Genomic DNA, 13667 nt, shown 5'->3' on the forward strand with positions numbered 1-13667 from the left:
ATGCCACCGCACTCCAGCCTGGGTGACAGAGTGAGACTCCGTCTCCAAAAAAAAAAAAAAAAAACAACGATGTCCATTTCCAAAAATTTAAATTTTTAAAAATCTCAATCAACATTTCAGCAGGTATTTTTGTGGACATTGACAAGCTGATTCTAAAGTGTATATAAAACTGCAAAGAAATTAAGAATTACCAAGATAATCTTAAAGAAGAACAAAGTTGGTAAATTTATGTTACCAAATAGAAAAATATATTAGACTATAAAGGCCAAGTGCTCTATTGGCACAAGACGAACAAAAGGGCTAATGGAACAGAAAAAAAATCCAGAAACAGACTCATGCATATATCACTATTTTTTTAAAAAAGAAAAAGGTATCACTTCAATTCAGTGTGGAAAGTATAGTCTTTTCAATAAACGGTGCTGGCTCAATTGGGTGTCCACATAGGAAAAAAATTGAATTTGTAAACCTCCCCTACTTCCCCACTCACTCCGCCCCACACACTGGCCTTGATTGTTGGTCCTGGAGCCCAGAGACCAGCAGCCTCAACAGCCCCAGGAGAAGCCTACCCCAGGCAGCCTGATGGAGCTGCCACTGGTATTCTTATCCACCAGGGGTCGCTGTTGCACAGCACATGGGGTCCCACCGAGCCTCCGCGGACGGAGCCTGCTCCTGCAAACCCACTGTTGCACTTAGGCATCCGGACTGCCTGGCAGCCCCATCCCTTCTCCAAACTCAGGTTGGACCTGGCAGGAAAGGCACAGTCCCCGAGCCAGCAAGGCCTTCCTTCAGTCTGGAAAGTACTGGCCCATAATCTCAGCCTAGATCTTTGTTAGAAGGAAAGAGGGCCGGTGGGGCAGTGTGGCTGATTTAGTTCCTGCCTCTTTGCATCCTGGCCTCCTTAAAAGCCCCCACCGCAGCCATCAAGACAGACAGACAGGAGCTTTGGCATGTCGAAAGTGAACAAGCCACAATCCCTCTGGGAAGGCTCGGTCATGGGCCCTGCCCCCTTGCAAGGCTGGGAAGAGTGGCAGTGACAGTGCCAGCCCCAATTCCTTTCTGCCTGTCAGCCAGAGTCACAGCACAGACAGCTAACCTGGGACCCTGGGGCTCTCTGCAAAGCCTTAGCCCATTCCCATGGGAGTTGAAGGCTAGTGTTTGGGGGTGAGGAGTGGAGGAAGCTGATAATCCTAGATAGGTTGAGTGCCAAAGAGGGGTGAAGAGGCACCTGCAACCTTCATTCAGAGGCATTCTCTTTCTCCCTCTCTCTAAAAGCTACTCCGAGGTAAAGACAGGATTGCAAGACAAATTAAGCAGATTTTTTTGCCTTGCATTCACAGCCCCTCTGTCTCTATCCAGCCTGGCTTATATATTAGAACCAACTCTAGCAAGATAGTAGCTTTGCCTTGGGTTCTGCACACTATGACATCATTCACCTAATGGGACCAGGGGGCGCACTTAGGATTAGGAGCAAAAACGCAGGGTTCTCAGTCTAGCCTCTGTCCCTCCCAGTATCTCTATCCTTTCCAGCTTCAATTTGCTCTTCTGTAAATAAGATGGAGGTGACCATCTCTCCCTGCCCTCCTTACAAAATGACTGTGAAAAGCAAATGGGCATAATGGTGAGAAAAACTGATTAAAGTGAGGGTGTTTTGCTTGCTTGAATTTTTTATTCATTTTTTGCAAAAAATAGCTGTTTCTGACCATCTGCAATCATACAGGGAGCAGAGAGTGGAGAGAGACTCTTGTAAAACAGCAGCTGGGGCCACAGAGCCTCCGCACCACCCCCCCTTGCAGCCCACTCCCTCCTGCCCAGGGCCTCTGGGACTTCAAGAGCTCAGTCTAGGCCTCTCTGTCTTCATCTCTCATTCAGCCCAGCACCTCAGCTGTCAGGGCCTATTGATGCCAAGAAGCTGCCCCAGGAAATAAGGGTGGGGCGTGAGGGAGCTGAATGGAGACAGGCAGCAATTTTTCCAGCTCTTGCCCTTGGTGATTTTCTTCTTGGACTTGAAATTGAGCCCTCCTCCCCGCTCTCCCCTCATCTTTAATTTCTGTATTGATTTTCATTAAACTCCCCCCTTGGCTCCAGCACAGGGTGAACTAACTCGTTATTTGAAAAAATAAAACAAAAGGGAGGGGTGAGAATAAAAGGATGCTCTTTTGAAAGTGAGGCCATCTCTGGTCTTAAGGCTGGAAAAGACAATGACCAGAACTGTCCTGCAGGTTGTCTGAGCCTTGGGCTTTCAGTGCCCCCCACGCCTTATGGCCATAGACGTGTAGCTTCCTATCCCTAACATCTCCAGCCCCTCATCCAGACCATAGTCCCCAGTCCAGCTCTAGTCTGCAGCCCCCTCTAACCCCATCCTGACCTGGCCCCATCCAACCACAATCCCTGAACCAGCAGTGCCCTGACCTTCCCTTTCACCACTCAGAGCACCTGGCACCCTGCCATAGTCATTGCAAAATCCCCAACAACCAGGTCCTTTGGGGGCAATGTGAAGTTTTCCCCAGACCAACCTGAAAAAGTGGAAACAAATGGGCATGGGAGGAGGAAAAGGAAACAAACATAGGCAGAGTGCTTTCTCCATGCAGGCATCATTGCTGCAAGACCCACCCATATTGTTTCATTGCATCACCGTAGCAGCCCTATAAAGGAGGTGGTAAGGTGTTAGTCCCATTTTACAGAAGATGAGGCTGGGGTTCAGACAGGAGAAGTGACTTGCTCCCTCACCTCTCTTCAGCCTCCCCCAAACCCTGCAATCCTCCCACTTGGTAATGGTAGTTCACCTTGCCAGCTCCAGTCCTCCAGAAGGCCACCGTGAGCAGTCCACCCTTACCAGGTTGGGTTCATCTGCTCTTGCTGGACTGTGTGGCTCTGGGGCCCTTACTCCCTCCTTGGCCCTCATTTTCTCCCTCAAGTCTTCTTCCAAGCGAGGTCCAGAGACTACTGCCTCCTCCTTGGGGCTCCCCCAATTCACTGAACACAGAGACCCTGAAAGACTTGGAGCCCCATGGGGTGGCTCCCTGCTGTGGCGTCCCCTCTGCCCCTGCGCTTGTTAAGACTGCTTTCCTCCGGCTTGCCTGGGAGCTCCTCCCTGGCCTTTCTGGGACCGGCTTCATTGCCTCTTTGGTGCTGCCTACACTGGCAACCCCACCAGAGGTGGGGCCTCCTGCCTATAGCCTCTGATGGCCACGGGACAGCCCTTACCACTGTCCGTCCTGCTGGGCCTCTCCCCATCAGCTATCCTGGGAGGCAGGGAGCCTGTCTTTTCTCCAGAGCCCAGCACAGGGGTTGGGAATGAGGAGTGATGTCAGATGAGGACACAGGGAAGGAAGGACAGATGTCCTGAAGCTTAGGATGTGGGGAGGCTGCAGCCCGGATGAACCAGACCTCCACGTGACAGCTCTGAAAAGAAAGAATGGGGCCTCAAAAGGCCTGTCAGACACTCGTGGAGAGGCCTTTGCTGTGTGTTGGCATCTTGCCTCCATCCCTGCTTGGTGGGTGTCCATGTCTGGCCCCTGCCCAGGCCAACACAGAGAACTCAGCTCCCAGGGAGTCATCCCTCTGCAGTCCTTGCCTCAGAAGGACCAGCTCTCCCCAGGTAGCAGAGGAAAGAGCAGGAGTTTAGAATCAGCCAGACTTGGGTTTGCATCCAAGCTCTACATTCACGACTGAGGAAACACAGTCTCCGAGTCTCAGTTTCCTCGTCTGTTAAAGGGAAAGGCTGTGAGGACTCATCCCCCCACCACACCCAGCTTCTCCATGTGTGCACTTCACTGCAACTTTGACCAGGCCAGCCCCTCTCCCACATGCCAGCCCTCCCTTCCCCACCAGACCCTAACCTTCCACTCATTTTCAGAGTCACAGTGATTAGCATTGTACCTGCCACAATCACAGTAGCCACCATTTATTCACTGCCTACTCTGTGCCAAGCATCATATTACTATACATGAGGAAGATTTTATAGGTTCATTTTACTGATCAAGAAACTGTGCTAAGAAAGTCTCCCAGGATAACATATCCAAGCTCACAGTGAGAAAAATCTGCTCAAACCCAGGATTGCCTGACTCTAGTTCCCGGTCTCCCCACTGTAATAGGCTGCTTCAATGATAAAAGGAATTCGCAGAGTGAATTAATGGTGGACTTCGTGAGAGAACAAATGAGTGAGTAAGTTTACTTATTATTTTATTTTATTTTATTTTATTTTACTTATTTTTTTAAGAAGCAGTGTCTAGCTATATTGCCCAGGCGAGTCTGGCTTCATGCAATGCTCCTGCCTCACCGTCCTAAAGCACTGGAATTTGAGTGAGTTTAAAAGTAAGTGAATGACTGACTGGCAAACAGAAGGAATGAAGCAGCAGAGATGAAGTGACTTCCTGTGAGTAAGTGAATGAGACCATGACTGAATCTATGACCACACAAGTCCCCCAAACCGGGCAAGGCTCAGGCATGACACAGCAGTAACTGGGATGGATGCAGTGACCTGTCTAGACCCACAACTCCGCTGGAGACTGTGCAGGATTTAATGAACCTCTTCAAGGTTGAAGGAAAGGAGGGGGAAGCCACACAACAGAGATGAATTTCACCAAATCCAGCACGTTTCCCACTGCCAATTAATTAAGCGAACCTCAGTGAGAAGGCCAGGCCAGTAAATCAGGAGGGGAAGGCTGGAACTTTGATGTGATCTAATTAGGCCATGAACCATGCCCAGTGAGTGGGTGGCTGGCAAGAGCCCCAGGGAACCACACTTCCCCATTCCACCTTCACTCACCTGTCACTCTGTGGTTTCTACAATCCAGCCTGTGCCTGGTCTTCACCATCTTCCATCCTCAACACTGACAATGGCCAACCTCACCAGAGCCTCTGTGGGCAGGGCTGAGCAGCCCAGGTCACAGAGGGTGGCAAGCATGGACAGGACCCAGGGAGGGCACATAGGTGGAGAGTGGGGGAGATTAAGGCCCTCACAGGTGTCTCTAGAACTTCTCACAACTTTGGAAGCAACATGATATGGAGGAAAGGAGCATGGACAGTGGCCTCACAATATCAGATTTTGAGTCCTGGGTCTGCAAAATGGTTAACAGCCCAGGCTGGCTCTCGCCCAGCAAAGCTGGAATTACATTACTGCCTGGGCCATTTTTTAGCTGTGTGCACTTGAGCAAGTTGCTTCGTGTCTCTGAGTCTCCCTTTCTTCTGTAAGCAGTGGGGATATAACAGGATGGCAGAGAATAAATGACTTGATGAAAGGAGGGGCTTAGCAAAGTGCTTGCCCAAAGCAAGTATTTGATATATGTTAGTTATTGTTCCTCTCATCATGGTCATGACATCTTCCTTACCTGCTAGAACTGGGCTTGGCAAGGATTTTCTACAGATGGCCACAAAGTAAATATTTTTGGCTTTCCAGACTATATGCTCTCTGTTGCAACTATTCAGTTCTGCTGTTTTGGTATGAAAGCAGATAGAGAACACCCAAACAAAAGAGTGTAGCTGTGTTCTAATAAAACTATGGGCTGAACTTCGAATTTCACATAAGTTTTCATGGGACACAAAATTTTATTCTTCTGTTTTTTTCCAACCATTTAAAAATGAAAAAACAAATCATTCTTAGCTCATGGGCCAGACAAGGCAGATAGCAGGCTGAATTTAGCCCATGGACCATAACTTGCTATCTTCTAGACTAGAATGTAAGCTCCATGAAGACAAGGAGTTTTGTCTGTTTTGTTCACTGTTATACTCCCAGCGCCTAAAACAGTGCCTGGCAAATAGCAGATAGTAAATATTTGCAGAATGAATGAATTACATAATGTATGATTTCACACAAGAAGTCATTTCACCTCTCTGGATGTCAGTTTTCTCATCCATTACTGTAGGGACACTTTCAAATCTGAAGCAAGCATCAAATGAAATTAGAATCCATGCGGGGTCACTTTGCAAGCTCTACAACTGCCATACAATGTAGTTGTTATTTCTGATCACTCAGGGGCCCTTGCCAGGGTAAGTCTTATTCCTCTTCAGTGCCTGGCACAGAGGAAATATTTCATGAGAGTCTGTGTATTATAAGCAATCTGTCCTGGAGGGGAGAAATGTCCAGGTAAGCTACTATCCCCTATGCCAGTTGGGGGTGTGAGGGGTTAGCACCTTGGCCAGGAACAGCAAGATGGTCTGGGATTAAGCTGCAGGGACCTTTTCAGTGCTCTCAGAGTAACCATTAAACTAGCAAGGTCGTGACACACACTGGGTGTTGGACTATGGCAGATGTGGGTCCAAATTCTGGCTCCAATACTTACTATGTTATTTAGGCAAGTCACTTAAACTGCCTGGGATTCCATTTCCTTATCTTTAAGATGGAGATACTAATAGTGCTCACCTCACAAGTTTCTGGTGCATTAATGAAAGGACATATGTAGTGGACTAGCTCAGCACCTGGCACGTAGTAACCCCCCAGACTATGAGCATCTCTTTCTCCTTTTGCTCAACTGGGCAGGGTCTGAATCCCAGGCTAGGACCTGGGCCATCTGTACTGGGAAAGACACATTAAAGCACTCTGGCATTTGAGCAGCATCAGATAGGTGAAAGGAAAAATGCCTCCAGCTGTCCCAGCTGCACATGTTTTCAGCTCTAAACAAACAAACGAAAAACCCTGTTGTTTTTCTTCCCTGAATTGAAAACTTCCTTCTGCACTGCAAGCTCACTAAAGCCATACAATCTGCTGCTTTCGGAGAGCTGGTGATCCCAAGCTCCTTCTATCTTATCCTCCCATTTTCCCTGCCAACCAGACAGGAAAGGTGAGAAACAAAGCCCATTTGGTTGTTTGTACACTATCCAAGGAAGGACAAGTTTTATAGGAGAAGGGAGGGAATTATTCCGAACCTGAAGTTGAGGATGCTCAATGTATTTCCTTTATCAAGTCCACCATCTGTCTCTCCCTCTCTCTCTCATCACCCTCCCCATTCCTCTATTTTGCCATATAAGAGAGCACACGCATAGCATGTCTGTGCTCACACAATCAGACAGGCCACCGGAATAGAGATAACTGTAATTGGTTTCAGTCTTATGAGACTTGGATTTGGCTTTTGGTTCTCTCATTTAGTAGATATATGACCTTGAGTTAGTCACTTCTCTCCTCAGAGCCTCGCTACCCAATGAGTAGCACAATGAAGGAGTAAGCATGGATTTCTCACCTTCAAATCTAGTGCTTATAGCAACTAGATGTGAAAACTTCCAACCCAGTGGGAAGAGGGCACTCTATCTAAAAAGCTGGCACCAGCTCCTCTACTATCTTGCTCTGTTACCTTCGGCAAATTACTTCCCTATTCTGACCTGTAGCCTTGTCATCTGTAAAATGAGCAGGTTCCCTATCCACATTCCATCCTTAGCTAAGAGCATCTCTAAGTTCATGATTCTATGACCCTGTCCCGATAATCTGAGTAGATTTGGAAGGAGGCAGGGTAAAAAGTAAGATGACCATTTGTCTAGGAGTCCAGACCAAAGTGAAGAAACTGAGGGTAGGGTAGAGTTATTTGGGCTGCCAGGACTAGACTGTGGGACATGGAGGCAGAGGACAGATAGCAGTTTGCTGGCCCCTGTCCCCATTTAGACCAGCTCACATGAACAGACTCAGATCCTCCCCCAAATCCTGCAGGTACCACCATAGTACCAGGACACACCAGGCCTTTCCACTTCTCTATAAGAATTTTCAGTATCTTTCCTGGAAACTTGGTTGGGGAACCCCAGATTTCAGCCCCTGCCACCCAGCCCTCCTGGCTGGAGTCCCCAAGAGCGTATCCACAAACTCAGACTCACGTCTAAGTAGAGGAGCAGCCTCAGCCCCACAACCAGAGAAGGGGTCAGGGGTGGCTGGAATTAGTTATGTCACCATAGATCAGGCTTGAGCAGAGGCACCAGGGCCTGTTTGATCACCGCCTTCCTTCTCTAACCCCACCCTACTCCCATGCCATCTTGGCCCAGCGAGCACTTGGACTGGGGCTTCCACCTCCCTCACCCAAGCCCACTGGTCTTTAGTGAAGAGGAGTCCCACTTGCTCTCCCAGGCACCCAGTGCTGCCCTGCTCTTGCCCACTCTATGCCCCCAGGATCTGGATCCTCTTCCATCTTCAGGAGGCCTGCTGTGGGTGAAGAATCAACCACCCTGAACCCCAGCACCACCCCTGACTTGCCTGCCTTCTACCATGTTCTACCCACAGCAGTCTCCCCAGTTGTCACCCCACCTAGGAAGTGCTGAGTGTCCCTTTGAGCCCTGCCTTTCCTGCTCAGGCTCCTCAGTCCCCATCTCCTTCACCTCTTCGCCAGCTCCCATAGTCCAGGTCCCAGCAGCCCTATCCAAATGGTGCCTGGGAAAAGGACTACTCAGGGCATTTGCTCCATGAAAAGGAACAGATGGCTACCATGAGGCCTAGCCCTCACCCCTACTTGGCTTGAGGAGCTCAGGCACCACCCAGCCAGCTGTCCTTACCTTCTCCAGCTGGTGGACACCCTCTTCCACGCAGCAGATGGAGGCCAGTGTGCGGAGCGCCTGGGGGTACAAGCACCGGAAAGTGTCCTGCCGGCAAATCTTGAAGAGTGCTACGACCCCACCCTCCTGCCAAGAGAAAGAAATATCACGTCATGTTATTACTGTGTGACCTTGTCTGGGGCTAACTCAAGAATAAGTGACATCCCTGATTTGCCAGATATGCTTTCGGGTCCTCCCTGCCTCCAGCAATCCCCGCCCCGCACACACTTAACACACTTACGCTCACATGTTCACATGTATGCTACCCAGAAATGCTGGTTCCAGAAATAATGTTACCCTTTATAGTCCAAGCTGGAGATTGGATACCATAAATGCTTCTGGGGCTCGGGAGCCAGGGGCCAAGGCAGGCATATTTGCTAGGGCTGGCGATCGGAACCCTTCAACAGGGTTCCCAAACATCTGGCAATTCCCTTGGAGCAACCCCCCATAGAGCAGGCCTGGAGTCACAGGAAGCAGGTCCTAAAAACCAACTGAGGCAGGTGGGAGGAACTGACTAGATCTCCCTCTGCTAACAGTCACCAGGCTATTCCTCGGATCCTTCCAACTGCTGTGGGAGGCAGGCAAAAAAAAGGTTTCATTTATATTAGCACTACCATTTCCTCCCATTTTTTGATCGAAAAAACTGAAGTCCAGATGGGTAAAATAATTCAGCCTATATTCACATCATCATTTTCATTTTCACTCCTTTACTCCTGTTTGTGTGTGTGTGTGTACAACCCTTTTAAAAACAATCATCTCAGCTCTTGAGTGTGGTGAATATGTCCTTTTCCCTTTGTGGGAGCTGTTTATGGAAACTTCTTTCCAGTAAAGTGTCTACCATCAGGCAAGAATCTAGGAGTGCAGAGCTCATTGTCCAGGTGCCCTGCTAACTAGTCAGACTTACTCATAATAATCACTGGAGCCAACCTTAGCTCTGGGAGCAAAGTGAGCCAAGAGATCACTAGAGTGACTAATCAAGGTGCCAAGCAAACCAGTGGCAACACTAACTGGGGCATTTAGAGTGGCAGGAATTGGATATCCCACATCTAGCCTTGCCCAGATCTCTCCCTCTTTCCCTCCCTGAAGGCTGGCAGGGTGCCTAGGGTTGGCAGCAGTAAAGAATGCATGAGCAACTGATCTGAACTGGGTCCCTCAGGGCACTAGCCTTTAACCTCATCACTCCTGGGTCTAACTAACCTCCTTGTACCAGTTCCCAAAACTAAGCAAAATGTTACAGGAAGAAGGCAAGTTCAGCAAAAGACCATCCTCTGTCAGGTTTTTGAGAATTCTGACAACAAAAGCACCTACTATGTGCCAGGCTCAGTTCTATGTATGCTGAGGATGCAGCAGTGAATGGCTGATAAAACAATGAATGGACAATTGGAAGAAGCAGCCCAGCACAGGTTCACCAAATTAGCTCAATCCCAGATCTTCCCTCCCTCTCCGTCCCACAATGATAGGCTCGTGGGCCCTTTTCATTCTAAGAGTTTTGTTGCTGGTCACTTCAGGGGTCAAGATGAAGATACCCAACTCTGGAGCAGTTCATAATTTCTGACATTTTATAATCAACTAAGAGTGATCACAACTTATATATTCCTACTTGTCTTTGGGGTGGTTGAATTCCCCTCATTTCTTTTGGTGTGAAAGGGCATAACTTAGGGCTAGTACATTCATTCAGGCATTCACAAATGTTAATGGTTTATTATAAGCCAGACATCACGCTGGACACTGAGCAAGACTGCTTCAGTCCCATCCTTAATAAACTCATGGTCTCATAGAGAAGGCAGATGATTTTAAAAGTTGGTATAAAGCTGGGTAGAGGGGCAATGACATGTGGTTGGGGGTGCAGGGTTAAAAGAACACAGAGCAGAAGCCCTAGCGTGCTTGGAGGGTAGGGAGTTGTAGAAGGGTCAAGACAGAACCACTCTGATTTTAAGTGCACATAATTACTTCAGTAAAAATGTCTGGCATGAGACAGACACTTACCCGTCTGATTCCTCGTTCCATAACCTTTACTCCTGCCTTCCTACTTTCCCATAGTTCCTGGGACATCTGCAAGAGGATTCTACATACAGACCTCAGAGAGTCACTGAAGCAAAACCAAGTTACTCTTTAGAATGAGAAGAAAAGAAATGGAACTCCTAAGCTCACCTCAGCCAGCCCTGCTGGTCATTTCTAGCCTTCCTCCAGATGTAAATATACATTCATATATATGGATATATATTTTTATATATGTGTGCTTATATTTAAACATGCATATTGTATAACTATTATTTCTCCATATATGTAGATAGATGAGAGAGAGAGAGATGACTGATTGATAGACATTTACATCTGAAGCAGACAATGAAGAAACAGTGCCAAAGAACGCGCATGAGGCCTGAGCCAGGATGAATGTGGCAGCCCTCCTTTGGCTCAGGAGGCACCGAGCCCAGCACAACTATATTTAAGCCTCTGCATGCATTTGCACTGGATTCTCATTACCTCTTTCTCAAGCCTGTGAAAAATGGCCTTCTTAGCACTTTTAGCTACCAGGAGAGGGAGGGGGAAATTCCTGGATCCGAAAGAAGGAGATTCTGGTCCAAATCCTGGCTTTCCTGCTGGTTAAGTTTAGCTAAAAATGGGCTATGATAGTTATATATCTGAGCTGTTGGGGGTGCAATTGAGTTAGTGCATGTGGAAAGGCCTAGAACCTGGTTCTGGAGAGTGTGTAAGGGTCAGGCTATGTGAGGCTTCCTGGTTAGAAGAATGTCTCACCTCCTCATGAAGGAGGCCCTGAGGGCTAGGATATGTGGGAGGAGAGAGAAGGAAGGAGGCCACAGAGGAAATAAGATGGATTGGTCTTGAGGACCACTCTGGAGCCCCCATTCAAGAACCAAGTGCAGTACTCATCCTGGAGTGAAGCTGGGAATGGCCTGAGCTAGCAGAATCACATTGTTGGCTAAAGCTTGTTTAATTTTATAGAAAGCTCTGGGCTCAAAGCCCAGCCACATAACAGTATGAATTATTCAGAGATTTGGGATGAGCTGTCATAAAGTGGGAAGAGATCACTTATGGGGTGTGTGGGCTGGTGCTGGAAGGAATAACAGAGGAGCCATTGGTGGTGGGGGGGGATAATTTTGATGAAGCCCAGAGGAGTTTTCTGTGCCCTGCATAGGGGAAGGGATGGAGTTTGCCACCATCATCACAGAGAGGTCTGGGCTTATTCTTTAGCCTTCAGAGGAAACCAAGAAGCTGAGAGGACAAGCCTCAGACAGGTTGCCCATGTTTTCTCCCAGAGGCAGCTAAGATAGATGAAGGACCCAAACAAACAAAACAGCAGGCAGCAAAGAGGTGGATGAGGAAGGCCACTAGGTCACTGCCCCACACTGTCACGACACTGGGTACATCTACTGAGCATCCAAGGTGAGGATGCTGTGCAGGGCATGCCAGGGACTTCCAGCTCCTGCATCACTGTCAGAACTGGAAACCCAAACACAGTAATTCTATAGGAGGAATTAGTCTCCCATCTTCTCCCAGAGAGAAGATTCAGGAAGGACTCCCTTTTCCAGCCCAGAAAAATAGATGAAAAGATGAGCTGGAAAGATGGAAGTCCTCCTTGAATCTTTTTCTCTGCTTCAACACTCTGTTACTTCATCCTTTAGATCTGAAATATCAGAAGGTTGAGATTAAGATTTTGGAATCTGTAGACCTGGTTAAAATCCCAGCTCTGCGGCCAGGCGCGGTGGCTCAAGCCTGTAATCCCAGCACTTTGGGAAGCCGAGACGGGCGGATCACGAGGTCAGGAGATCGAGACCATCCTGGCTAACACGGTGAAACCCCGTCTCTACTAAAAATACAAGAAAATTAGCCGGGCGAGGTGGCAGGCGCCTGTAGTCCCAGCTACTCGGGAGGCTGAGGCAGGAGAATGGTGTGAACCCAGCGGGGCAGAGCTTGCAGTGAGCCGAGATCTCGCTACTGCACTCCAGCCTGGGGCACAGAGCAAGACTCCATCTCAAAAAAAAAAAAAAAAAAAAAAAAATCCCAGCTCTGCTTTCATATGTGTGACCTTGAATACATTATTTATATTCTTTCTGAAACTCTGTTTCTTCATGTTCAAAATGGGAATTATAATTATGACAAATCAAAAGACTGTTGGAGAATCAGATGAGATGGTGAATAGAAAGTATAGCATCATGCTTGAGTAAACAATGGGCATGGAAGGTTGGTGGGAGAAAGGAAGAGAGTGGGAAGGAGAGGTGGGAGGAAGAGGAAGAGGAGGGGCTGCTGAGAAGCAGTTTAGAACAGTAACCAGATGCGTAGTCTTTGCTGCCAAACAGCCAGGTTCAAATTCCAGTTCAGTCACTTACTAGCTTTGGACCTTTTCACTGTCTTAGCTCCCTCACCTGGAAAATGGGGGTAGATCCTGCCTACCACAGAGGATCATTGGGAGGTTAAAATACGTTATTTGTATAAAGCCCTTAAAACATTATCTGGCACAAAGTGAGCGCTATAAAACTAAATTTATTTTACTACTGCTACTACAGTTGTCATCACAACCATCATCATCAGAGTTGATCACTTTTGGCTTCAGAAAGCTCATATTCTCCCATTTGTCCCCAGCTCCTGCCAATGCCTCCCAGTTTTGACCTCCACCAGCCTCATACCCAGAGCAAGCAAGCTGATTACTGTGCAGTGGACCAGGAGCAGAAAAAGAGGAAATACTGATTAGGAGGGAGACAGATTTGTTGTAGCAGGGTTTTGCCTGGAAAGGGAAAGACTCTAGATTTTAACCAACTGAGCTGCTGAAATGGAAATTGCACTGACTCTAGAGCTGGACAAATTTAGTTTCAAGTGTCAACTGCTCAACGTATCCAACCACTGTGAGTCCTGGAGTTCTAACCTGTAAAACAGGGTCACTGATACACTTCTCAGAGGGGTCATGTAGACAAGATACAACAACTGTGTGAAAGTCCCTGCACAGGGCCTAGACACATAGGAAGCCACCAATAAATAGTAATTATTATCGTTGTTGTTAATATTCAGTAAGACTCAAGTATTCTCTTGGCAGGCTCTGGAGGGTGTGGCCCATGTAAATAATCAAATGATCATTCCAAATCTTTAAACAACTCCTGGTCATGGCTCTTGAGAGCCCAGAGGAGTGCTAGGGGCATGGGAGATCC

The 13667-nt window shown here is 47.9% G+C and overlaps 1 protein-coding gene across 4 annotated transcripts in view; it reads right to left on the reverse strand.

Moving 5' to 3' along the window:
• The window catches only part of LOC105486934 (INSC spindle orientation adaptor protein), a 139184-nt gene that overhangs the window by 40321 nt on the left and 85196 nt on the right, over window positions 1–13667 (reverse strand). For all 4 annotated transcript variants that reach the window (XM_011750079.2, XM_071075052.1, XM_011750081.2 and 1 more), the window contains one exon: window positions 8467–8592. In XM_011750079.2, the coding sequence (XP_011748381.1) occupies window positions 8467–8592 (126 nt within the window). The remainder of the gene's footprint in view (window positions 1–8466; window positions 8593–13667) is intronic.

This window comes from Macaca nemestrina, chromosome 12 (genome assembly GCF_043159975.1).
Source record: "Macaca nemestrina isolate mMacNem1 chromosome 12, mMacNem.hap1, whole genome shotgun sequence".
NCBI lineage: Eukaryota > Metazoa > Chordata > Mammalia > Primates > Cercopithecidae > Macaca > Macaca nemestrina.